This window comes from Solea solea, chromosome 11 (genome assembly GCF_958295425.1).
Source record: "Solea solea chromosome 11, fSolSol10.1, whole genome shotgun sequence".
Classification (NCBI taxonomy): Eukaryota; Metazoa; Chordata; class Actinopteri; order Pleuronectiformes; family Soleidae; genus Solea; species Solea solea.
In genome coordinates this window covers 27,914,048-27,940,637 of record NC_081144.1, presented here as the reverse complement: position 1 = coordinate 27,940,637, position 26,590 = coordinate 27,914,048, and the positions used below count along the sequence as shown (strand labels likewise).

The 26,590-nt window shown below is 43.5% G+C and overlaps 1 protein-coding gene across 1 annotated transcript; it reads right to left on the bottom strand.

Moving 5' to 3' along the window:
• Positions 1–1,531: 1,531 nt before the first annotated feature.
• LOC131468278 (extracellular calcium-sensing receptor-like) lies at positions 1,532–19,283 on the bottom strand. Its single transcript, XM_058642335.1, has 12 exons — positions 19,179–19,283; positions 18,587–18,682; positions 17,984–18,331; positions 15,796–15,968; positions 15,272–15,566; positions 15,037–15,123; positions 14,568–14,837; positions 13,946–14,152; positions 13,577–13,852; positions 5,264–5,491; positions 2,520–2,643; positions 1,532–2,442 (listed from the first exon to the last, which is right to left on the bottom strand). Exons 1-12 carry the CDS (start codon positions 19,281–19,283, stop codon positions 1,532–1,534), a joined length of 3,120 nt encoding a protein of 1,039 aa, XP_058498318.1.
• Positions 19,284–26,590: the final 7,307 nt, after the last annotated feature.

Genomic DNA, 26,590 nt, shown 5'->3' with positions numbered 1-26,590 from the left:
AAAGTACACTTATGATGGTAAATCATAACTTTGTCAATATTAGTTTCACCCGGTGGCACAATTAACAAATTATCAATCAGTCAGGGACCTGAAGTCCCTACTTTCTAAAGCTCCCACAGATCAAGAGTTATCAGCACTTCAAGTACTTTTATTCAAACTTCAGAGTGGTACAGGCATGTTGTGGGGGAGGAACCGGTATCGGAGTGGATATAGTCCATGGTCGGGAAAATATTGAACACCTGCTACCACTAGCCCATCAACCTCAAGATTTACAAGTATCTCCTCATCTTGTCCTTTCAATTTACCTGAGTTATATTTTGTTAATCATTCATATTCATGTAGTGTTATCTGTTTAATTTTCATTTCTCTTATATTGTTTCAAATCCCACTTCCTCACGTATCACATGAGCTTTGCGCTCTTGTGATTACCTGCCCTGCACTAATGTGCTGCAACTGTTTCTCATTGTCTTCTCCTTCCCAGTGTATTTAAGCTCTGTCTCCCTTCCCTTTAGTGCAATATCTTCTTTACCCCACTGTGGAAGTTCCAGTGTTTTCTGTTGTATTCCTTGTCAGTGCGTCGTTTCCCTTCGATAACCTAAGATTTAGGTTGTCTGTAATTTGCATTCCTACCCCTGAGTCTGCTTTGTGTGTCCATTCTTTTCTTCTGTCTTAAGTCAAATAATCTTCACATCTACCTGCAATGAACCGACACCCCTCTGGTCATCCTGACCCCTCATCTCTGTCATAACTCACCAACAAGAATTTTGCAACAGACCCCTTTTATTGGTTTCTATCGTCTGTATTCTGCTTCTGAGCAGCTTCTTGTTAGTTTATCTCCTTGACCATCACAATCTCGATCATAACTGAAGCCGCAGAGAAAAAAGTTAAAAACATCTTGGTCTGGAGACAAACTCCACAACTGTCACAGATAAACCTGATTTAACACTGATAACCACTCATCCCCTTTTCCAAATCTGTCAACAAGGTGCAGCACATGATATGTGAATCACTGATACTTTCATTAAGCTCCATGACATACATGATATGTTCACTATTTCAGTTGTGACATGATACGTAATTGCCATTGAAGAAAAGGCAGAACATTGATACATAAGAAAAATTACTTTATTAAGGCATTGGCACAATAATCTCTATCAGCACTCAAACCAAGGACAATAGTTGTCTTCACCCACCACACCTGTACGTATGTATATTATCACACACACAATAGAAAAAGTTTAGGTTAAACAGAATTCACATTAAGATTAAAAATTGTGGACTCTCTTTTGGACTTTGTCATAGATTGAAAATACATGTCAAGTCTAACCCTAAAATATCTACCCATTATAATTTTCATTACTCTATATTAATGTGTTAAACTTATGTCTCTGTTTACGTCATACTGTACATGATTATAAATTACTGTGGGTATTTACACTCACACCTTTCACATAACATTAATGTCATAATTAACAGATTCTATACCTGAATTATTGTATAATGAAAATAATTGATTATTTCTGTACAGTTTTTAAGTGTCAGTACCTCGACCCATGATGGCTTTCTTTGTGTTTCTCTCTGGTCTGAACAGGATTATATAACATTTAGGTCCAAACAGCGCCACCAAGAGGCCAAAACTGGAGGCCAGGATGGCAAAAACCTCCAATGCATCTGCATATTTGCCTGGTGAGCTGATGTAAGCAGGGACAAAGGCCACCCACACTGCACAGAAGATCAACATGCTGAAAGTGATGAGTTTGGCCTCATTGAAACTGTCTGGAAGATTCCTTGCTAGAAAAGCTAACAAAAAACTGAGGACAGCCAGTAAACCAATATAACCAAGTAAAACAGCAAAACCAACTGTGGACCCAACTGCACACTCATACACTATCTTGTCACTGTGATACTGGGTGTTTTTATGAGGCACTGGTGAAGCAGAGACAAGCCAGACAGTGCAGATTGCTGCTTGAACAGAAGTCAGAACCAGAACTGTCCCTCTCTGTTGCACAGCACCAAACCACTTAAGACTGGACTCACCTCCTGGTTTGGAGGCCCTGAACACAGCCAGAACCACCATGGTTTTCACCAGGATACATGAGACACAAAGCACAAAGCTGATGCCAAATGCTGCATGTCTTAGTTGACATGTCCATAATCTGGGTCGTCCAATGAAGAGCAACGAGCAGAGGAAACACAATTTGAGCGACACCAAGAGAAGAAAACTGAGTTCTGAATTGTTGGCACGAACTATAGGTGTGTTGTGATGATGGATGAAGATGCCCAGAACAACAACACAGATAAATGTGCCCAACAGTGAGGTGGTTGTCAAGCAGATACCCAGAGGCTCATGGTAGGAGAGGAACTCTGTTTTCTTAGGAACACAGTGGTCACGCTGGGGGCTGGACCAGAAATCTTCTGGACAACTGATGCACTCCATGGAGTCTGAGAAAAGAGAGAAAGTGATGAGATACATGTTTATACAACATCTCTGAACTGTGGTGTTTAAATCTTTAACTCACCAGTTGTATTGCTGATCTTTCCCTCAGAACAAGGGACACAGTCAAAACAACACTCAGGTTCCCCCTTCTTTCTGGCCATGCGGGTACCTGGAGGACAACTCTCACTGCACACTGACCGAGGAGGCTGTTTGGAGAAATATTAATATCTGGTAGACTAATAGTACAGTGGCTTCACTGCGTACTACATTAGATTGTGTTGCCCCTCTGAAAAAGAAAGTGGCGAATCAGAGGAGACGAGCACCATGGTTTAACTCAGAGACTTGCACTCTTAAACAAGCTTTATGTAGATTACAAGAAAATGGCGTTCCAGTAATCTAGAGGAATTTTATATAGCCTGGAAAGATGGTTTTGTAGCTTACAAAAAAGCCCTATACAAAGCTAGAGCTGCCTATTATTTTTCTTTAATTGAAGAAAATAAGAATAATCATATGTTTCTTTTCAATACTGTAGCCAGGCTGACACAGAGCCACAGCTCCACTGAACCATCTATTCCTTTAACACTGAGCAGTGATGACTTTATGAACTTTTTGGTGAATAAAATAACATCAATTAGAGAAAAAATGGATCATCTCCTCCCTCATATTGGGACTGACTCATCTTTTAGCACAAGAGCTTTAGAAGCACCAGGTGCACAGTTAGACAGTTTCTCCCCTATAGATCTCCCTGAGTTAACATCATTAGTTTCATCATCTAAGCCATCAACCTGTCAGTTAGATCCTATCCCCACCAAACTGTTTAAAGATGTGTTTCCTTTAATTAACAGCTCTATATTGACTCAAATGAATCTATCCTTATTAACTGGATATGTGCCCCATATGTTTAAAATAGCAGTTATTAAACCCCTTCTCAAAAACGAGACCCTTGACCTAGATATTTTTAGCTAATTACCGACCTATATCTAATCTTCCCTTTGTTTCTAAAATCTTAGAAAAGGCAGTTGCTAATCAATGATGTGAATATTTGCACATTAATGGCCTGTTTGAAGATTTTCAGTCAGGTTTTAGATTGAACCATAGCACAGAAACAGCACTAGTTAAAGTTAGTAATGATCTTCTCTTGGCTTCAGATAATGGTCTAGTTTCTTTACTTGTCCTGTTAGATCTTAGTGCTGCATTTGACACCATTGATCATAATATTCTACTGCAGAGATTGGAGCAGACTCTTGGTATCACAGGTGCTGCCCTCTGCTGGGGCCTATACTTTTTACCTTATATATGCTTCCTCTAGGGAACATTATTAGAAAGCACAACATACACTTTCATTGTTATGCAGATGACACACAGCTATATTTATCAATGAGGCCAGATGAAATAAATCAGGTTGTTCAACTCCAGGAATGTCTCAGAGACATTAAGTCCTGGATGACCTGTAACTTTCTACTTTTAAACTCAGAAAAAACTGAGGTCATTATACTCGGCCCTAAACACCTCAGAGAAAAACTTTCTGATCACATTGTCACTTTAGATGACATCCCCATGGATTCCAGTTCCACTGTGAGGAACCTTGGAGTTACTTTTGACCAGGAAATGTCATTTGATTCACACATAAAACTTATTTCCAGAACAGCCTTCTTCCACTTGTGGAACATTATGAAAATTAGAAACATTATGTCCTTACAGGATGCTGAGAAACTAGTTCATGCTTTTGTTACATCTAGATTAGATTACTGTAACTCCTTATTATCAGGATGTTCCAACAAGTCTGTTAGAACCCTTCAGTTATTTCAAAATGCTGCAGCACGAGTTCTGACAGGAACTACAAAGAGAGACCATATAACTCCAGTGTTAGCTTCTCTACACTGGCTCCCCATACAGTTTAGAATTCAATTTAAAATCCTCCTCAGGTCACTTAGGTCCCAAAATACAGGTTTACTTGTGGTTCCCAGAGTCTGTAAGAGCAGAATGGGAGGCAGAGCCTTCAGTTACCAGGCTCTTCTCCTGTGGAACCAGCGCTCAATGACAGGACACTCCCTCTGTATTTAAAGTTAGGCTTAAAACTTTCCTTTTTGATAAAGCTTATAGTTAGAGCTGGTTCAGGGAAACCTGGACCATCTCTTAGTTATGCTGCTATAGACCTAGACTGCTGGGGGAATTTCCTGTGGTGCACTCACACTCACTCTCTCACACTCAGGGTCTGAATATGACTTTTTATATGTCATCAACCTTGTCTCTTTCTCTACCTAGTTTGTGTCTTTTCTTCCTTTCCTCTCTCTCTCTCTCTCTCTCTTTCTAGCTCCCTATCCTCATTTTGCAGGTTGCAGGATCCAGATCCAGTTTAGAGGCTATTATTATCATACATATCATCACCATAACTATTATGATATAATTAAAGCTGATATCAGTATAATTTTGATTAACAATCTCTGCTGCTGCTTATATAAATTACATTGTCATTCTATAAACATGTCATCACTGACTCTGAACTGTTCTGTATAAACTTGATACAATTGTTGTGTATCTGCTCCTGGTCTCTTTCTTCTGTCCCCACCTCTCCTCTGTCCCCCATTTTCCTTTCACCCCAATCCGTCAAGGCAGACATCTCTGAGCCTGGTTCTGTCAGAGATTTCTTCCTGTTAAAAGAGTTTTTGCTCATTGTGTGAACTGTTGGGTTTCTCTGCTCTCCTTGATGTTGTCTGTGTACATTACCTTGATATAAAGTATGTTATGATTTGGCGCTATACAAATCAAATTGAATCTATAATGAGTAAGACAAATCCATGGTTGTTTAAGAAAGTAAGAAGTTACCTGTGTGGATTCAAAGCCCCAGAAGATTTTGTCTTCATCCAGTGTGAGTTCTTCACCTTTGAAGGCTGACCTCTTAACCTCACCCACTCTCTGAACTTTCGTTTTTCCATCAGGGAGCCACACCCAGTTCATGATGTCGTATATTGGTAAGGCGTCACCATTTTCATCAAATGACACTTGATCACCAAATGTTGTGGTGAAGTTGACTTTTTCCAAGTAATGCATAAGCTTTCGGTAATAGAATCAGATGCATAGAATCACCGAATGATCAGAATTAGAAATAGAAGATAAACCATTAAAAGGCCATTCAAGGATCAAAGAATGTATTTCCTGATGATGATACTTAACGTAAGAATTGTTCTCAGATGCACTTGGACTTCCTATAGAGCTCCAGCAGGTGACCAAGGTAAAACCTCTGACCAAGGTAAAACCTCTGACACGTCCACTGGCAGGAAAGAACGTGGCTCATCCCATTGACTTTTACAGGAGACAGCTCATAAATCAGGCAATATCTCTTTGCTGGCTGTTTTCAGGTGGGAGATCATTTCACTGGATCCCCACAGATCCAGAGAGATGTTGGAGGTGAATCACTACTATGAAACGTGCTCTCAGCGAGCAGAAGAAGACAGAGCAATGGAAACAAACACAAGCAATGGATTTTGTGGTTAACGCTCAATATATCATGGACTCAGTCTAACTGACATAAAAGTCTGCATAGCAAAATTAACACAACAATTATTGAGATTACACTGCCTGTTGCTAATGCTAATGGTATGCTAACACAACACATATCTGTCCAGTAACAACAAAGCTATCTTTAGGTGGTAGACTACAGAGTTTCCATCCAGGCTCTTGTAAACTGAAGTGACTCTCTGGAGTAAGATGAAGGAAAAGGAATCAGAAAGTTGAAGATGTGAGGATACTGCAGGTCCACCAATAATGTCTGTCCACTGTTTCTAAACTCGTAAAAGGCATACTGGGTATCAGATATATTTACTCAGTCAAGTTTTGTGACGTATATCAGATGATGGATGTAAAGTGTGCAGGGATTTCTGACAGGTTAAATCCAGCACTGGTTTCGCCACATCTGAGGATGCTTACATGAAGTAGCTAATGTAAATAATCGCAGACTTGTATGTCAGTCAGACTGAGCCCATTATTTACTGAGACTTAACCATGAAATCTGTTGAATCTGTTTTATGATGAAACCAGCCAGCGAAGAGACACGTTTTCTGAGAGATTGCCTGATGTGCTGTCTACTGTATAAGTCCACTTTCTTTCCTGCCAGTGGGCATGTCAGTCACGTGACACCCGGAACTCTATGGATGGGAGGTTTAAGTCAACTTTATCAGTGTGTTTAACAAAATTAGCTTTATGAGCCTCCTGATTAACAGCAGTAACAATGCATGTTGAGAAGTAACATCTGATTCCAAATAACAATGTCAACTGACAATGTACAAAAATATCACTTCATAGTTCATGATTGTAACAAAAAGAACAATTCCATTTCTGGAGTACTTTTTAGGCAACACTGAACATTGTAATATTTTACAACAAATTCACAAGCTGAGTATCCATTCACTGATAAAAATATAAGAGCGGAACATATAACCAGATTTTTCTATACTGGGACAAAAGAAGTACACATCAGCCATGTATTCTGATGATTTAATTATTTACATAACTGATGTATTTATTGCTGATGGTAATTATTGAAGAAGTAAAGCAGAAAAGTTTAGTTTCTGATACTAAATTAACTTAAGGACCCCTTTACACCTGCCTTTAAAATGTGTTTTGTGATCAAATCGCAATCGGATAACACCTGACCCCTTGTAAGTACAGGTGTAAATACAACCAATCACACATGTGATTCTGGAGGTGGGTCAGAGACGCATCGTTACCAGTTTGAACAGAAGTGTAAATTAGCGTTGTGTCATTCTTTTGAACGATTTGTTATTTCGAACGTATCATTTGTGTGAACAAGCTGAACTGAATCTCTTACTGAAACAATTTTTTTCATCTCCCAGCACTGAGCACTTCTGAGCTCTGCTGCGACTCCAGTGGGACAGCAGCAGTGGACGGGGTGAAAGTGATTTGTTCACTGCAGACACATATTGAATGAATCAGTCAGTCTCCATTAATCTCCATGTGTCCCTCGTGCTAACAGCTAATGTAGTCTAGTTCTCCGTTGTTTTAACAGACTTTCCCAGTAAGCACAAACTAAAACTCTAGGCTGGTCCCATAGTGAGAGGACAGTGTAGAGACACAGCAATGCTGCAGCTCAGCTGCCACTGTGATGAGAGAATGAGGAGAACAGACACTTTTAATGATCCGGACCCGACTGCAAATTAACTACTTTTCCACTGCAGCAACACATGCACAAGGATTGAGTAAATAAGTTACAGAACATGTCATGTTCCTTAAGACTTGTGCTCTTTAAATGACAAAACACATCAATCAGTGGAGACAGAGCTTTTCCACCACAAAACCACCTTCAAATCCTGTCTATAAAAGTTATGAAGAGAATTGATTATAAATGATAGTAATAAAAAATAATTACTAACTGTTAATATTGTGAATTCCGTCCTGTACACCTCTTTGCAAGAGTTAACAAGCGCTCACTCCAAGAATACAGAGGGATGGGACTGCCAATACCAATAAGCTATCCACCTCATACACCCAAAGTACCTGCTACAGGACATCTGGAGGGACACATTTGTAAGCTTTTTCCACACACCACATAGACTGGTTTGGCAAAATCCCATGACCCCCCTACTAATCTTGCAATAGAGCTGGTCCTCTTTCCACTACCACATTGCTCTTCTTGTATCCGAGGTTTCCTCTCCAGCACCCTGACAAAGACCTTCACAGAGAGGCTGCGTATTGTGTCCTCAGTAGGTGGACACATTAACACAAAAACACATTAACATAAGGCCCATGGTCTCATTTCTTAAAAATGGGGACCACCACTTCAGTCTGCCCTTCCAGATGTACTTTCCCCCAATGTCCACACAATGTTGCAAAGGCGTGTCAACCAGGACAGCACCAGAACATCTAGGAAGAAGTCTTATTGTATCTCTTCCTCCCCTGGGGATCTGCCACTGCAGAGTTAACTTGTTTGACTTAAATCCCTGAGATAACATATGTTGTGTTGGGGATCAACAGTTAGTGGCAAAAATTTGATTTATATAAATAATAAAAATATTTTGAAAAATTAATTAAATATTAATGTTATTAGATCGGGGCACCACCCTGAAAACAGGGGAAAGACAATAAATCTATGCCTTTGAAATCAGTCTAAATAATCACTGTAATTGACTATAATATTAAAAGATATCCCAAATAAACAGTATTGAATGATTGAATCTGTGCACTGACTTTCTCAACCCCCGTTTGTCACAGTATCCATGTACAAAAGACACAGAGTGTTCCACAGAGTGTTCCACAGAGTGTTCCACAGAGTGTTCCACAGAGTGTTCCACAGAGTGTTCCACAGAGTGTTCCACAGAGTGTTCCACAGAGTGTGCCACTCCCACTTCCCTGAAACCAGGAGGTGTGGCAGTTGCAGTTACTGTAGATGCAAGCCTCAACACAAGATGGTGCCAAAAACACATTAACATAAGGCCAGAGATCTCAGGGCGAAAGGCTCAACAGCATGGCTGTAGATGCGCATGTTTGACGCAAGATGGGGCCTATGAGGGAGCGCTCATTCATGAATGAAAGAGAGAGAGAGTGAGTGAGTGAGTACAAGATTGAATGGCGGGGCTTCACAGAGTGTGTTTCAAAGCACAGCGTGTTCTGTGAATAAAACAAAGGACCACGTACAATGTGAGATGATAGCAGTTTAAACCACACAGACTGACGCAGGTAAGACCAAGCCAGTCTGTGAATTTTACGTTTATACAGCCATCTTCTCACCAATTGATCTGTCTGCACAGTGACAAACTGTATCTCCACAGTGGGGCAGACACACACACAGCTGCAGCGGACAAGGTGTGCGCCACACTCAGCAGCGAAACAACAATGAAAACATTCAGAGTAATCAGAGAAGAAATACAAAGTTTGATAGGGATTTCCTTCTGCTCACACAATTCATCTGGATGTGACTCGAATTGAACTGTTGTTTCACAGATCAAAGAAAATCTACTATCTCACTATGTGACCGCATAGGAAAATAAGGAAAATAGATGCATTAACAAAATACAAACAGTTAAAAAAGATAGAATACCCATACACATGCGTTGGTGCGAAATCCAACACATTCAACACAAAGAATAGTTAACAAAATACAGGACCTTAATCTAACTGCCCAGAACACTATGCCTTGTCCAAGTAGCTCCGGGAGAAGACGCAGGGAGAATTGACCTGGGGCCTATACATGGTCGCAGCTATCTTTGTAGGTTGAGACTATGCACAGTGAAAATGCACTTATTGTAAGTCGCTTTGGATAAAAGCGTCTGCTAAATGACATGTAATGTAATGTAATGAAAATCGTACCATGACTAATAGGATGCCACAGTTCCTGGCAGGGAAAGCTCAATCTGGCCTGCATAAATAGTTAGCCGCAGCTCTCTTTGGCTGAGCTGTGCATGGGGGAAAGTCCTTCCATGACTTACAAGATGCCAGTTATTGTGTTGGTTATATTTAACCACCTGATAAAAAGGTGTGTCAAAGATCAAACCAATTTTTAGCAAGTTTTGATGCTGAACAACCAGAAACCAATCAAAAATCAGAGCAAGAAAGGTTAACATGCTAACACACACTTAGCAGTAGCAATACACCATCAGGAAGGTTTAGTTAACCAATCAGTAAAATTCAAGCAATTCAGGAGGCGAAACTCCAAAAATATCCGGCGTTTTGTACGTGTACAGTTGTGACAGCTGGTATATTTGAGAGCCTCACATGGGGCACCATTACGTTGGTGATCAACAGTTAGTGGCAATAATTTGATTGATAAAAATAATAACAATATTTTGAAAGATTAATTAACTATTAATCTTATCAGATCGGGGCACCACCCTGAAAACAGGGAAAAGACAATCAGTCTATGCCTTTAAAATCAGTCTAAATAATAACTGTTATTGACTATAATATCAAAAGTAGCCCAACTAAACAGCATTGAAGGTATGAATCTGAACACTGACTGTTTGTCACATTATTCATGTACAAAAGACACAGTGTTCCTTTAAATGAATAAAAAGTAACAATTTATTAACTCAAATTACAAGATCAATTGAACAATTTGATTCACTGAAGTTATATAACACAAAGTTAATTGAGTGTTTAAGATGGCGCTGCCCGAGCAGCTGCTGCTTACAACGGCTCTCCCTTCTTTCTTACTTTTTCTCGTTTTTTCTCCTTTTTTCTGGCGTGTTTCCTTAAAATGGTCGAATCCTGCTGCCACCACGCGCACAATGAGACCACTTTTATTACTTTTGCATTTTGTTTAATGCTCTTCTCAGCACTTTTGGGAACTCCGTCGGCAGACACGCTCAGCGGATCCTTTGTTTACACCAGGGATCAGCTGTTGTGTTGCGCAACACCGCTCTCTCTCTCAACGCGGAATTGATGCTTCCAACGGTTTTAAAGAGGAAGAGACGGGCTGCAGAGCGGGTCGGAGGAAACAGGAGAGGAAACGTAGGTTCCGTCCTTTCATCCCATCTTTCATCATGGGAAATGTCCGCTCCCTCGTGAACAAAACGGACGAGCTCGCGGCGCTCACCCGGCACCAGAGGGACTTCAGGGAGAGCAGCCTGCTCTGGCTGACGGAGGGGTTCCCTGGAGGGGTTTAAGACGGTACGTGCGGACCGGAATGTGGCTGGGAAGAGGAGAGGCGGAGGAGTGGCGGTGTTTATTAACGAGAGATGGTGCGACCCCGCGCACGTCTCCATCAAAGAACAAGTTTGCACAAAGGACATTGAGTTTGTTGCGGTGGGCTTCCGCCCGTATTACATCCCGAGGGAGTTCTCGCATGTGATTGTGTACACAGTCTACATCCCTCCCTCAGTCGATGCAGCCGCAGCATGTGAGAAGCTGCACAGCTGTCCGCACTGCAAACTGAACACCCAAACTCTCTCCTGCTCATAAATGGTGATTTCAACCGTGCCTCGCTTTCCCCCTTTTTCCCCACGTTCACACAGTACGTGAAGTGCCACAGACGCTGGACCTCTTATATGCAAATATAAAGGGTGCGTACACCTCCGCCCCCCTCCCTCCACTCAGCCGCTCTGATCACAACCTGATACGTCTGCGACCTGAATACACACCCGTGGTGAGGAGGCAGCCCGCACAGAAAAGAACTGTAATGATGTGGAATGAAGAAGCCAAGGAGAGGTTGAGAGACTGCTTCGAGGCAACTATCTGGGAGACATTCTCTGATGGTGATAACATCGATGGCTTCAATGACTGTTTCACAGATTACATAAAATTCTGTGAGGAGAACGTCGCACCAACCCGCAGGGTGCGGTGCTTTGCCAACACCAAGCCATGGGTGACCCCTCAACTTCAAGTCCTGCTGAACAAGAAGAAGAGGGTGTTTGCTTAAGGGAGCAGAGAGGAGCTGAAAGAAGTCCAGCGGGAGCTCAAGCAGGCGATCAGAAAGGCTAAGGACGTCTACAAGAGGAAACTGGAGGAGCAGATGGGGCAGAGCAGGACAAGGGATGTGTGGAGAGGCCTGAAGAACATCACAGGTCATGGACAGAGTGGAGCCAGAGTCACAGCAGGGGGGGACCAGCGATGGGCCACTGAACTGAATCAATACTTCAACCGATTTGATCAGGGCCCCCCTCCCCTCTCCACCCCTGCCACCCACTCCTCACACGCCTGCTCTCCAGCGGCTACAGCCACCATCCACCAACCGTCCTCACCTCCAAAACACCTCACTCCAATACCCCACCCCCCACAGCATCGGGGCTCCTCAGGGGACGGTGCTCTCACCGTTCCTCTTCTCCCTCTACACCTCAGACTACACCTACAACTCCAGCAGCTGTCACCTCCAGAAGTTCTCTGATGACTCAGCCATTGTTGGCTTTGGTCTGAGGGGGACGAGCTGGAGTACAGGTCGGTCATCAAGGACTTCGTGGACTGGTGTGAGAGCAACTTCTTGTGCTTGAAGACGAGGGAGATGGTGATCGACTTCCGGAAAAAGACCCCACCACACCCACCGGTGAGCATCCAGGGCTCGGACATTGAGCTGGTGGATAACTTTAAGTACCTGGGTGTTCACCTCAATAATAAACTGAACTGGACCACTCACATCGACGCCCTCTACAAAAAGGGTCAAAGTCGCCCCCACCTCCTGAGGAGACTGAGGTCCTTCGGAGTGTGCAGACCTCTACTCCGGACTTTCTATGACTCTGTGGTGGCCTCTGCCATCCACTATGCTGTGGTTTGCTGGGGAGCGGGCAGCACGGACCGGGACAGAAAGAAACTGAACAGGCTGGTCAGGAGGGCCGGCTCTGTCCTGGGCTGCTCGCTGAAATCGGTGGAGGAGGTGGGACAGAGGAGGACGTTATCCAGACTGTCCTCCATCATGGAGAACACACTCCACCCACTGCACCTGACTGTGGAGGGGCTTGGCAGCTCCTTCAGCGGCAGGCTCCGGCACCCTCAGTGTAGGACGGAGCGCTACCGAAAGTCCTTCATCCCCACTGCGGTTCGGATATTTAACTCCTCGTAAATGTCCACTCACTTTCCTACTAACCCCTGATACTACTCTATATTAGAGTGTAATTTTATCTTTTTTACTTTTTATTTTTTATGTAATTTTTCTTACTATTGTATTGTATTTTATTTTATTTTATTTTATTTTATTTTATTTTATTTTATTTTATTTTATTTTAATTTTTATTTTTATTTTTATTCTATTCTCATTTTCTTAACTGAGCTGTTGTGAATGTGTGTTTCCCCCCTGGGGGAGGAATAAAGTCATTCAATTCAATTCAATCTAAGTCAATGAACATCAAAGCATAATGAAAGTTTAGTCATTTGAAGTAATACATTTCAATTACTACAGCTTATAACCACACAAACTATATACCACATAAACACCAGTGTGTTTGTGTGTGTGGGGGGGCATGTTCAATGGTGGGAAACAGGCAGTAAAGAAAGGAAAGGAAGTGACACCGTTGGTAACACCAAGTGAAGCCACTCCTACTTCTCACTTCTCAGGCCAGGGAGCTCTAGACAAGAGATGCCCCTCCCCCCAAACAACCCAAGTGCTATATAATTACATACCATTTACCACTCATTGAGCCCTAAAAATATGCAAAGGATGAAGTGAAATGAAGAGTTGAGTGTAAACTGATATCTCACCTGCCATGGCTCCAGTCTTTGTAAATGAGCACAGGTGTTGTTGCTGAAAGGTCCTCTCCCTGGCTCGCACTGCAGCATATCATCAAGAGCATACGCCAGAGCGTACACAGCCTTATACACATTATACTCTGGTCTGAGGTCTGAAACATCCACCAACTCAGTCTCCACATTCTCTATAACTTCCTGTCCAGTGCATAATTCTCCTCCAGCTTCCTCCCAACCTGCTGGAGGTGGTGCAAATCTACACTGAAATGTGTGTTCCCAAAACTGATTCACCTGAAAAAACAAAAAAGAAAAAGGTTTTCTTGAAATAATGACACCATTTAATGTTTGGTAGTTCTATGTCAGATTGAATTATTTAATTCTTACCATGCTATTTCCACGGGTGTTGTTGTGATGTAGGTCAGGACGTATTTGTAACAGGAAGTCCCTGAGACCTGGTATTGCTCCTCGACGGATGGAGATCCCCAGTGTTCCACTCAGGTATGGCATGAAGTGAGGAGTCTGGAGCACATCAGCTGATGACCAGGCTTCACTGGCCATCCACTGTAGGCCTGTCACATTCTGCCTCACCACCTGGACATTGAATAAGTGAACAAGTATATTGTTTCTTTTTTTTTGTTTGTTTGTTTTTTTGTTTAACAAATAAAGTATAATTAAGTTTCCACAGTCGATGTCATACACAGGTATGCACCAAAATAAAAGAGAAGGACCTGACTGCAGACAAAATGGTTGACCTCTGTAGCAGAAGTTGATCTAAGTGTTAAAAAGATATCAAACTCTACTCTAAATGCACAGATGTGGTGAATGACTATTGCTTATACCAGTTTGAGTCATGAGGACTGACTTATGGTATGGAGGAGCAAGGGTCCACCATATTTTGTTTCCAGCCAGGATCTCTTTTAAATCATTTCTGCCAAACAATTCAATCCAGGCAAACCATTTTGAAAAGTAATTTTCAAAATGTAACTAAATATACATCCGCACCTACCTCTTTCATAAGGTTGAGCATGCGACTCTCACTTGCAAACACAATCACCACTCGAGCTGTAGATTTCCTCATCACATCCACTATTCTCTTTAGTTCAGCAGGGTCATAAACACGGTGCAAAGTCTCTGTGTAAGCCAGACAACCTGCACCAGCTGGATCCAGATCAGAGTGAAAGGATCGTGCAGCGTGGAATCCATAATCATCATCACTGATGATCAAGCCAGCCCAAGTCCAACCAAAGTGTTTTAGAATCTGAATCATAGCATTCACCTATGTGGACACAGAGCAGAGGGATTAGTGCACAGGCTGGAATCCTCTTTACTAGAAATACTGCTAAACAGGTTCATCAAAGACTCATGTTTAATCACTGTGTTTAAGTGTTGTATATCTGACACCACACAACTCTGTGAATGAAACATTTAAACATCACTGGTGACACACTCTTTTCTTTTTGTGGATAGATTTTCACCTGAAAAGCATCACTTGGGATCGTTCTAAAGAAAGATGGGAACTTTTGTCGATCACTCAGGCAGGAACATGTGGCAAAATAACTCACCTGCAAAACAGAGCATGTATTCATGTTGATGCATGTTGATTCTTCAATGATCACACCTTCATGACATTCAATTTCCATTAATTACTTAAAATACATTTTAAAATACATCACAATAATGAGTGAGATGAAATACAAAAAAGCAACTCACCAGAGGCACTCTGTACGAACCTAAGACTGTGGATATGGCAATAGTACGGGTCGAGGAAGATTCACCCACAATCCCTAGGACTGGAGGAGTTCCTACACAGTTCTCCTCTAATGTAACTTGCTCTTCTTGACCACTGACTAAGGTCAGTGCTGCACGAAATGCAATTCCTAGTTGGTAGCAGTTATCATACAGACTGTATCCCAGCGTCACATTAGGCAGCATGTGGGAATTTCTGTTGATTTCATCAATAGCAAAGGCCATGGTCTGAGCCTGTCTGAATCCTACAACACTAAAACTAACACAAAAAATTACCATTTAAATGTATCATACAGTCACTGTGCAAAGCTACACCTTTCATAACTTCAGATACTGGAAATAGTGACTTTAGCTTCAATACCCATAATAAAACTTGAATGCTTCACTAAGATCATATTATTTTACATGAATAACACAACAATCTGGAATGTTTCATACTAATTAGCTTACTTTCCAGCAGCTTCTTAATTTGTCTGTCACAGACTCACCCATAGCAGGTAGGCTGTTGTGGCTCTGATGTAAAAGACAGGTCATTATAAGCTGGAAAGTAGTGAAGTTTGAAAAGTCCACCAAAAATCACATCTCCAGGTTTGTGCATCCCATTTAAATTAAACTGTCCCTGTAACTGACAAGAGGAAGAATAAAGAGAGGAGGACACAGAAGAGGAAAAATAGAAATACAACATTAACAAGAGGAGACTAATGTCTAAAACTGTCCTCATGACTTTTCTCTGGTTCGTCCCTGTCTAAGTGCAGGCTCATCACAATATCACTACATTTTATGTATTTGCAGTGTTGTTTATTTTTGCACACCACCCATCAGTGCAGAAGAAGAAGCTGTAGGGCCGGGCCTGAATCATGTTTCTGATTAATTAATTTATTAATTAAATCACATAGTATGTTGTTTCTACCGATAGGAGTCTCTCAATCAAAACAATCAAAACAATAACAGAGTTTGGACTCTTTATGGGAGGGTCAGAGCACACTCTAGTAGTTGAGGAGACTAAGGTCAGGTACAGCTAGCCTAGCACAAAGCTGTATACGATTTTTGTAAGATAGATTGTAAGATAAAGCCCAAAGACATGATCACACAAAACAAAACAGTTAACCTGTCAATGCTTTTAGTCATGTGGCTGTTGAGTAAATGAGAGCCTGAGAGTTAACATGCATAAACATTCCTGAAACTTGACATGGAGGTTAGGTCTGGCGAACATGCGATATTGGCCTGATACAGTATAGGTCCTGAACCCATGTGTCGCTCAAGGGCTCTATAGTGCCCCCAAGGTAAAAACAGAGAGAGGTTCCCGAAACTTGGTGGAAAGATGTTATAGACAATGTTCCCCCCACAATCACACACTACTCCCGCGCACAGCAAATCTATGGAGCACATAAAATAAAATCCAACCTGAACTATAAATAAAATATACACATAACAATTTATTCTGTACCATTTTGCAATGCAGCCCATTGAGTGACAGGTGATAAGCAATAACTACAGTTAAACAATGACTTCCGATTTACATGATTTACTTACGCAGCCAATCAATCTCAGTAACAGTGCTTCATGCGTACGTGCAGTTGTTTTGCATCTTAGCATATAGCCTAGCTGAAAGTGTGGCGGTAACTCCACCAGTAAATGCAGAGAGGTAAATGCTCCCTTATTATGGTGAAACAAACGGGTCAATCAGCACTTTCTCAGATATGGTGGCTGCAGCACTTAGATGTGAGGAGCTAAAGGAGATCTCGAAGATCGTGAGAGAGTGCAGATTGTGAAAGAGGCTTTAGTTTAAAGAATAATATCAAAACAAAACAAAATAAGTTGAAATTTAAGTATTCTAGTGTCATTCTTCATTTGTTGAGTTTTCATTTATGGATATTAATCATTAAATGCTGTTACTAGATTATGAATAGTAGAAATGCTAATAAAAAAGTGTAATTATATATTTTCCAGACAAAGACACTACATCTCTCTGCTGGTCTGGGAACACCTCAGGATCCCTCAGGATCCCCCGGAGACCAGGGAGAGACAAGTGGCAGGGAAATGGATGCATATCTCAATTCTTCCAAAGCAGGACCCTCACCCTGACATACAACATACTACACAGCTCATGAAAAACAATATTTTGTGCTATAATTAAAAGTTGATATTAGTATAATTTTTATCAACACTCTCTGTTGCCATGCTAAATGACACTTGCATTTAGCAAGTGATAGCAACGTTAACACAACAATTATTTAGATTACACTGCCTGTTGCTAATGCTAATGTTTGCTAATGCAACGCCTTCCTGTCCAGTAACAACAAAGCTATCTTTAGGTGGTAGACTTCTGAGTTTCCCTCCAGGCTCTTGTAAGCTGAAATGACCACCCTTCCAATGACAACCCATCTTTAGCTGGTAGACTCCAGAGTTGAATGTTTGTCACAAAGCCAGATTACATCCATTTGTTTCCCTACAGGCTCTTGTATACTTTCAGTGACCCTCTGGAGTAAGGTGAAGGGAAGTTAATAAGGAAGTTGTAAATGTCAGGATAATATAGGTCCTCGCCAGATGTTTGCATATTCTAAAAGTATGCCAGGGCATTATTAGGATCAGGTATAGTCAATCAAGTTTTACGATGTGTCAGTCAATCTCCATGTCGATCTCCAAGTACACACAAAGTACTGCCCGTTTTCGTACTCTGGACCTGTACAGGTCTTGGATGGAGGGAAGGTCAGCACAGATGATTCTCTCTGCAGACCTGGTTGTCCATTGCAGTCTGGTCCTGTCCTGTTTTGTGGCTGAACCAAAGCACACAGTGATGGAAGTGCACAGAACAGACTGAACAATAGTGGTGTAAAAGTTGACCAGCAGCTCCTGTGGCAGGTTGAAGTTACAGTGGATGGTGAGATAGCGAAGTGTGGGGGGGTTTCTCCTGAAGTTCACTGCCATCTCCACCATCTTGAGCAAGTTCAACTCCAGGGGGTTCTGACTGGACCAGTGGACCAGCTGGTCCACATCCTGCCTGTATGAGGACTCGTCATCATCCTGGATCAGGACCAATAACGGTGGTGTTGTCCGCAAATGTCAGGAGTTTAACACACTGGTCTCCTGAGGGCAGTCATTTGTGGAGAGGGAGAAGAGCAGTGGGGAGAGAACACATCCCTGGGGGGCACTGGTGCTGATGGATTTTGACGATGATGTGAAGCTCCCTAGCCTCACCTGCTGCTGCCTGTCCATCAGGAAGCTGGTGATCCGACATTTGGGATGATGGTGTTGAAGGCCGAGCTGAAGTCCACAAACAGGATCCTGGCATACGTCGTGGTTGAGGTGATGCAGGATAAAGTGCAGTCCCATGTTGACTGCATCATTGGCCAACCTGTTTGCCCGGTAGGCAAACTGCAGGAGGTCCACAGGGGCTCAGTTATGACCTTCAGGTGGCTCAACACCAGTCTCTCAAATGATTTCATGAACACAGATGTCATGGCTACAGGCCTGTAGTTATTAATCCTGTGATGGTGGGACCGGGATGAAGGTGGAGCATTTGAAGCAGGGGGGCACTTTGGACAACTCCAGGGATGTGTTAAAGATCCTGGTTTTCTGCCTCTGAAAGAGTCTGCACACATCCTCCTCACAGATCTTTAGTGTCGATGTGGGGTTAGAGGGGAGGGGGGTGAGGGCTGAAGGCAGTCTTTTTGTGGAGGTGAGTGGAGAAGGTGAGTGGTTGGGAGGTGCGAAGTGCTGCTTTTCAAACCAGGCGAGGATTTGTCCCAGGGTGGGGGGGTGGGCTCCTGTTATAGGTGATATGCTGCAGGCCTCTCCAAACTGATGCAGACTCGTTGGCTGAGAAGCTATTGTTTAGCTTCTCCCTGTTGCTCCTCTTAGCTACCCTGACCTCCTTGGTCAGTTTGTTCGTGGCCTGCTTGTACAGGGCTTGGTCCCCACTGCTGAAGGCCTCCTCCTTGTCTAGCGCAGCTTCTTTAAGTTTGGTGTGAACCATGGTTTATTACTGAATGCACAAAATGTCTTAGTTGTCACACAGTTCTGCACAAAAACTAATGTATGATGTCAGTGAGTTCATTCAGGCCAGTGGCTGCAGTTACAAATAAAGTCCAGTCAGTGCAGTCAAAGTAGGCTTATAGCTCATGCTTTGACTCCTCTATCCACTTTGTAATAGTTTTTACCACAGGTGTAGAAGTTTTTAATTTCTGTCTGTCTGTAGGTATGAGGTGAAGCAGACAGTGATCAGAGAGTCCAAGAGCAGCCCAAAGAACAGTGCCACAGGCTCCTTAACAAATATGTGACCAGCCATGGAAAAACAAGTAGACTGAGGTACATTTTAAGTTGTTTACAGATTCTGAAAATGTGAGCTAAGCTTATCCATCAATGTCTAACATGGAAATCTGAAAATATTTGAAGAAGATGTGGCCTTTTGAATGTAGGGAGAATTTTAGCCTCAAAAAGTTAAACCTTCTGGGAGCCATGAGACAGACTCATCACATTTACATATCCCAACCCCCTCCTGGTCTAGCTGTCAGTGAAACACACCTCTCTGTATGTGCTACTTCTCATCACAGAAACTGGAGCACAGATACTACTTTGTGAGCTACATTGCTACACAGAACAATAGATAAAAAACTGGCCATAATAACCTCTTGACATTTGAAACAAAATATATAATAATAATAATAATAATAGATTTTATTTGTATTGCACTTTACATTTGAACAACAAACCTCAAAGTGCTACATTTTTAAAAACAAGATAATAAAATGAATAAATTAGCTGTATGCTTTTCTAAAAAGGTAGGTTTTTAGTTCTTTTTTAAAAGCATCCTCCGTCCAAGGGCATTCCACAGACGGGGAGCGGCAGCTTCGAAAGCTCTGTCCCCCATGGTCTTGAGCCGTGTCCTGGGTGCGAGCAGACGGTGCTGTTGGCCTGACCGGGTCCTGGCTGACGAGTGTGGTGTGAGGAGGTCAGTGAGATAAGTGGGGGCATCACCGTGCAGACAGTGGTGGGTGTGCAGGAGGACCTTGTACTCAATGCGGGCGGAGATAGGGAGCCAGTGAAGTGAGTGAAGGATGGGGGTGATGTGCTAGTACTTTCGCATCCTCATCAGGACCATGGCAGCGCTGTTCTGAACATACTGGAGCTTTTTAAGGCTCCTGCCAGGGATCCCGATGAGGAGTGCGTTACAGTAGTCCAACCTGGAGGAGACAAAGGCATGGACGAGTTTCTCTGCAGCTGGAAGGGAGAGGAAGGGGCGAAGTTTGGAGATGTTATGGAGGTGAAAAAAGGAGGTTTTGCAGATGTGGGTGACATGATTGTCAAAGGAGAGGTGGGGGTCAAACTTGACCCCTAGGTTGGTAACGGAGGGAGAGAGGGGAATGTTGTGGCCAAAAAGTGAAACTGAGGTTATGGGGGAAGAACGGAGTTGTTGAGTAGTACCGGTTTGGATGGCTTCTGTTTTTGAGCCGTTCAGCTGCAGGAAGTTTTGACTCATCCATGTGTTTATCTCCTCCAGGCAGGAGCCGAGACGAGCAACAGTGGCAGAGGGGGGGGACCCAGAGGGGGAGACCTTAAGGTAGAGTTGTGTGTCGTCAGCATAGCAGTGGAAATGAATTCCATGCCTGCTGACAACACACCCGAGGGGAAGCATGTAGATGGTGTAGAGGGTTGGACCGAGCACAGAGCCCTGGGGGACCCCACAGATGACAGTGTGGGGGCGAGATTTAGCATCCCCCAGGACCACGCGCTCGGCCCTGTCAGTGAGGTAGGAACGGAACCAGTGAAGGGCAGTGTCAGAGAGGCCAATGAGGTGCTGGAGATGGTGGAGGAAGATGTTATGGTCAATGGTGTTGAATGCAGCAGAGAGGTCGAGAAGAATGAGGAGGGATGTGGAACCGGAGTCTGAGGACATCAGCAGATCATTGGTGACTCTGATGAGAGCTGTTTCTGTGCTGTGGGAAGGGCGGAAACCGGATTGGAATTTTTCATATAGGTGATTTGATTTGAGATGGTTGTGAAGCTGGATGGAAACGACTTTCTCTAGGATTTTGGAAATGAATGGGAGGTTTGAAATGGGTCTGTAATTTGACAGAGGGATTGGGTCTAAGGTTGGTTTTTTGAGTAGGGGTTTTATCAAAGCTGTTTTGAGGGAGGGAGGAACATTGGCTGAAAGATTAATGATTTTTGTTATGAGAGGGGTAATGGATTGGTTGTGTGTTTTGAGCAGAGGAGAAGGGAGGGGATCAAGGGAGCAGGTGGATGGTTTGGATCTGTTAATGATCTTTTCGACCTCCTGCTGCGTTGTGGGGGTGAAATGTGAGAAATGTTGTGTGCTGAAATTATAGGAAGAAGGTGTGGCTTATTCTGTTATCATTTATTGTCCTTACTCTAGTGTAGTCATATTTCCATCACTTTTGTTGTTGTTGTTTCATTTCTTTTTGAAATAACAGTTTGAATTTACATAAGTAGCCATGTGTTTCCTCTGTGATGAGCAGCTGATTGGCCCGAAAAAACAACAAAAGCACTGGAATGTTATACTGCCATTCACAGCGATTAAACAATCCTAATTCAAATACACAATGTATTGTGGGTATTAACCAACAATACTGTGATTTCAATCATGTAGTGTCTTCATTAAAACTTCCAACTTGCATAATTTTGAAAAAACTGAAAAAAAAGGTTTGCGCTTGGCCAAGTTATTGCTACTTTTGCAGTGTGTAGCTGCTCCCAAAGCTTTTCTTCTGGTCAGATAAACCACGATCCAACTGATGTTTGACTGAGTTTTTATTGTCTTCTTTTTACATTTTAGACTGCTCCAAACACCGTGAAAAACTGAAATAACATAAAATATAATTACATTTTAACATAAATATGGTTTCTCTTGAAAGTATTTGTTTTGCCAACATCAATTTTATCACACATATAAAATAAATGTAAAATACAGAAAAAGGAACATATTCTCATACCGTGTGCGCCTTCTAACCAGAAAATCAGGAGCTGCTAAGGCTTTATGGTCGAACTCTGCTCATATCTTGCTCCATTAGCACCGTAGCTCCAAAAGACAGACTGAACGCACATTCATTCCCACCATTCATTGCGTTAATCACATGACCGCATCCTACTATTCAGTGCAGACCACCTCTACAACCAGTAGGGGTCATCATAACCACAACTCAAATCCAGATAGAATAATTACAATATACATTGTTAACTACATAAATGAAAAATATCCATATACAAAATTATCAAAACAATAAAAAGAAATAAGCAATACTCTCAGCGACAGCTACACAGTGGTTAATAACTCTGATAACCATTGTATAAAAGGCTATTATTTTGAAGTGCCATAGCCCCTTTTCCTGTTGCTACGTAAACAGAGAACAGCAGCGCTTGACGTTGTTGAGAAATAATAACAGCCACGATTGATGAACAGTTCTTTACTCTTTCCTGTGGAGACTGTATACATCTGAGAGCTTACCTGTGTTTTGACGTGTGTTTGGGACATGTGCTTTTTGTTGACACTCCAGTGCATAAGTGAATGAACGAACGTGAGTATCGCTCATATCAAAGTGTTAATTAATTGCACTGTTAATTGTTGGTGGCGCCGGCGGTGATGTGCGTATTTTCCGCTGCTGTGTCTCGCCTTGTGTAAAGCGTACAGCGGATTTCCTACACTGTTTGAGTTGATTTATGCTGGCTGTGTGGTAGTGAAAAATGTTATTTAGTTACTTGATTGTTTGCCGAGCGCCGATATGTGCGCCGTTTGGGAGCGCTCGTTTTCCATGCCCGCTTAGTCAGCGGAGGGCGGGGTTAGATGATGTGCCTCGTATTTGTGATGCGTTCATTTCATTATTAAATGAACGCATCACATAAATGAACGCATCATCTAACCCCTCTATTAAATTTTAATAGATACATAATAATATAATATATAATAAATGTTTACTATTCAAGTGAAGAAATGCAGGAAATTATTTGGGCAGCGAGTGATGCTGTTTCTTGTTGTTTATTGTTTCAGAACTGTGTGTGTGTGAGTGTGTTTACGTACACACGAGTGTCAAAATAAATCCCACTGCATAGAAGTGATACCGGTCCCTCTCTCCTTCTTGTGTCCTGGCAGACACACCATCTTCGACGCTGTAGCCCATCTACCCGAATCAGCTGTAGTCCCTTATCTCTTTTACATTGGTCCTTCGAGCCGGATACAGCTTTCAAGATGCAGTCAGATGAAGAGCTCCTCGCTGATGTGAGACCCAGGCGTCAGACACGTCGACCTACCTGGCTTCAGGATTATGACCCTATCTTATCCTCCAGAGCAGCCCCCTCAATCACTTTCTCACCCTGCTCCTGCCTACACAAGCTCAAGACCCCCAGAACTGTCACAAGCAGTCCCTCCCGCAACAGTCACCAGGGTGACGCCCAGCTCACTTCCCACTAACCACCCTGTACGAGCTCCTGTGTCTAAACTAGTGTACAGAGGCACCAAACCTATGATTCCCAAGCTCATTCAGCCAGACCCCTGTGAGTTTGCCAGACTGCGCCTTGCCTTGGAGAATCTACTCCCACCAGATTCTACAGAACTTTTCAGGTATCAGATCCTCGTAGATCATCTGAAGTTGGAGGAAGCTAAGCTAATAGCTGACGCTTATCTCAATTCACCAACTCCCTACACTGACACGATGAGAGCTCTGTATGACAGATTTGGCCAGCCTCATCAGCTAGCTTTGAGGAAGATAGCTAGTGTCCTGGAAGCCCCTGAAATCAGACACGGTGACTGCCGCATTTCAGAGATTATCTCTTCAGATCCAATCCTTAGTGGGTTTACTCAAGACATTAGGCCCAGAGGGAGTGATTTAACTCAATTGCGGTTCACATGTAGCACGTCTCCTGATTAAGCTTCCAGCGGAACAGAGAGCCGACTTTCGTCGTCATCAGTTTAAACAGCCTGGGACCTCGCACACCCTGCATGATCTGGCAGAATGGCTCAGTTACGAGTCCCGGTGCATGTGCTTTGACTGCCCAGGCAACACAAGAACCCAAAGGGAAAAACAGCCACTTAAACCAAACATTCGCTCTGGGAGACCCATGGTGACGGTCCTACATGGTGCAGGAGAGCAGGCTGAGGACGTCTCCACGCTCAGTCCTGCAAAGAGGATACCTCCAAGGAAGGCTTACTGTGCGTACTGTTCGAGTGACGAACATTACCTCAGTCAGTGCAGTGAGGTCGCCAAACTCTCTAAGGAGCAGCTCAAGGAGTGGATTCAAGTTAACAAGCGGTGCTGGCGCTGTGCACGTAACCACCAAGCAGCCCAGTGCACACTGAAGAAACCCTGCAGCACTTGCCAAGGGTAACACCTCATAGCCCTTCATGAGATAAACCAGAGGCCTGAGAGAAGCAATAAGGAGACTACACGGAAGGAAGAGAGCTGCCTGACTAGCTCTGCCTCTGACTCTCTCTATCTCAACCGACCTGGAGTCAACAGTCAGGTCATGTTGAAGGTCGTCCCAGTGCTTCTACATCATGAAGGGTGTAGCCTTTGCTCTGCTGGATGATGGTTCAGAGCGGTCCATGCTGTTACCAGATGCAGCCAAATCACTGGGAATAAAGGGGGCCCCTGAGGACATCCAGGTGCTCCATGGTCAAAAGATATCCTTCCATGTTTCTCCAGCTGCAAACCCTAAGGTCAGTTATAAGATCGACAGGGCCTTCACAGCTAGTTGTCTTAGCTTAGCTCAGCACACTTACCCCATAGAGCAACTTCAGAGGAAGTATAACCACCACCGTGGCCTCCCCATACCTGCCTTGAAGGATGCCAGGCCATCGCTCCTTCTCGGCTCTGATCAGTCACATCTCATAACACCTGTGCAACCAGTCAGACTCGGACCGCCTGGTGGCCCTGCAGCAGTCCACACCCGGTTGGGATGGACCCTACAGGGTCCTGTTCGTTCCATGGGGCGGCCAGCTGACTCCGTGCAGTGTCTCTTCACCTCCCTCCCACCGCAGATGGATGAGCTGTATCGCCATGTCGAGAGGCTCTGGCAGATGGACAACGTACCTCACCATCCAGAAAGAGAAGTGACTCGGTCAAAACAGGACCAACAAGCAGTTGCATTGTTGGACGCCAAGACAGTCCACACCAAGGTCGACGGAGTGAGGAGGTATGCTACACCACTGCTACGTCATGCAGCTATGCCTCCAATGCAAGCACCTAGGGAGTCAGTCATGGCTCATCTGCGGAGTACGGAGCGGCGACTCATGAAAGATCCTGAACGAGCAGCGATCTACAGAGCAGAAATTCAGAAGCTCATTGGAGCAGGAGTGGTGCAAGAGGCCACCGAAGAGAAATCACCTAGTTGCCTACAATGGGAAGAATTTGCTCGTCTTCAACTGCTCTCACCAATATCTTGGGCAAACTCTGAACCAGTACCTATTACCTGGCCCCACCCTTGGAGCTTCCTTGGTGGGCGTCTTACTGAGGTTCCGGGAGCATCCCATCGCAGTAAGTGGAGACATCAAGGGGATGTTTCATCAGGTCCGCCTCCTTCCTGAAGATCGCCCTCTACTGAGGTTCTTGTGGCGTGACTTGAAGGTCGAGGAGCCCCCCAGAGTATTTGAGTGGCAGGTCCTGCCCTTCGGTACCACCTGCAGCCCCTGTTGTGCCACACATGCACTGCAGCGCCATGTTACCGATCATTGTCAGCATGAAGACGTCCTGAGGTTCTCCGTCGACTATTAATTCTATGTTGACAATTCCCTACAGAGTGTGTGTACCCCAGAGGAAGCCAAGCAGCTGGTAGAGCGCCTTAGAGATCTTCTGTCTTCAGCAGGCTTCGAGCTGCGGCGGTGGGCCTGCAATGATCCAAGTGACCTGAATCATCTGCCACAAGAGGCCCGATCACTGAGCCTAGACCTGTGGTTGGCACAAGACAAGGCCAACCCTCAAGAGTCGACCCTGGGTCTCAGTTGGCACTGTGAGAGAGACTCCCTGAGCTACAAGCAGAGGCCGGTGTCCTACGATGCTCCGACCCTAAGGAACATCTATAAGGTCCTAGCTTCACAGTACAACCCCTTAGGATATCTGTTGCCTTTGTCCACCAGAGCGAAGCTACACCATGACCTCGACTCAACAGGAAGTCGGCCATCTTGGATTTGGCGTCCATCTTGGCGTTTTCCAAGTTTCGTAACTGAACAAACTTGTATGAGGGCGTTCATCGTATCAACATGGAAAACCTGTCAAATTGTTCTAGACCCATCCAAGATCAAAAGTTGTCAGAAACCTTCGCAGATTCAAAAGGGCG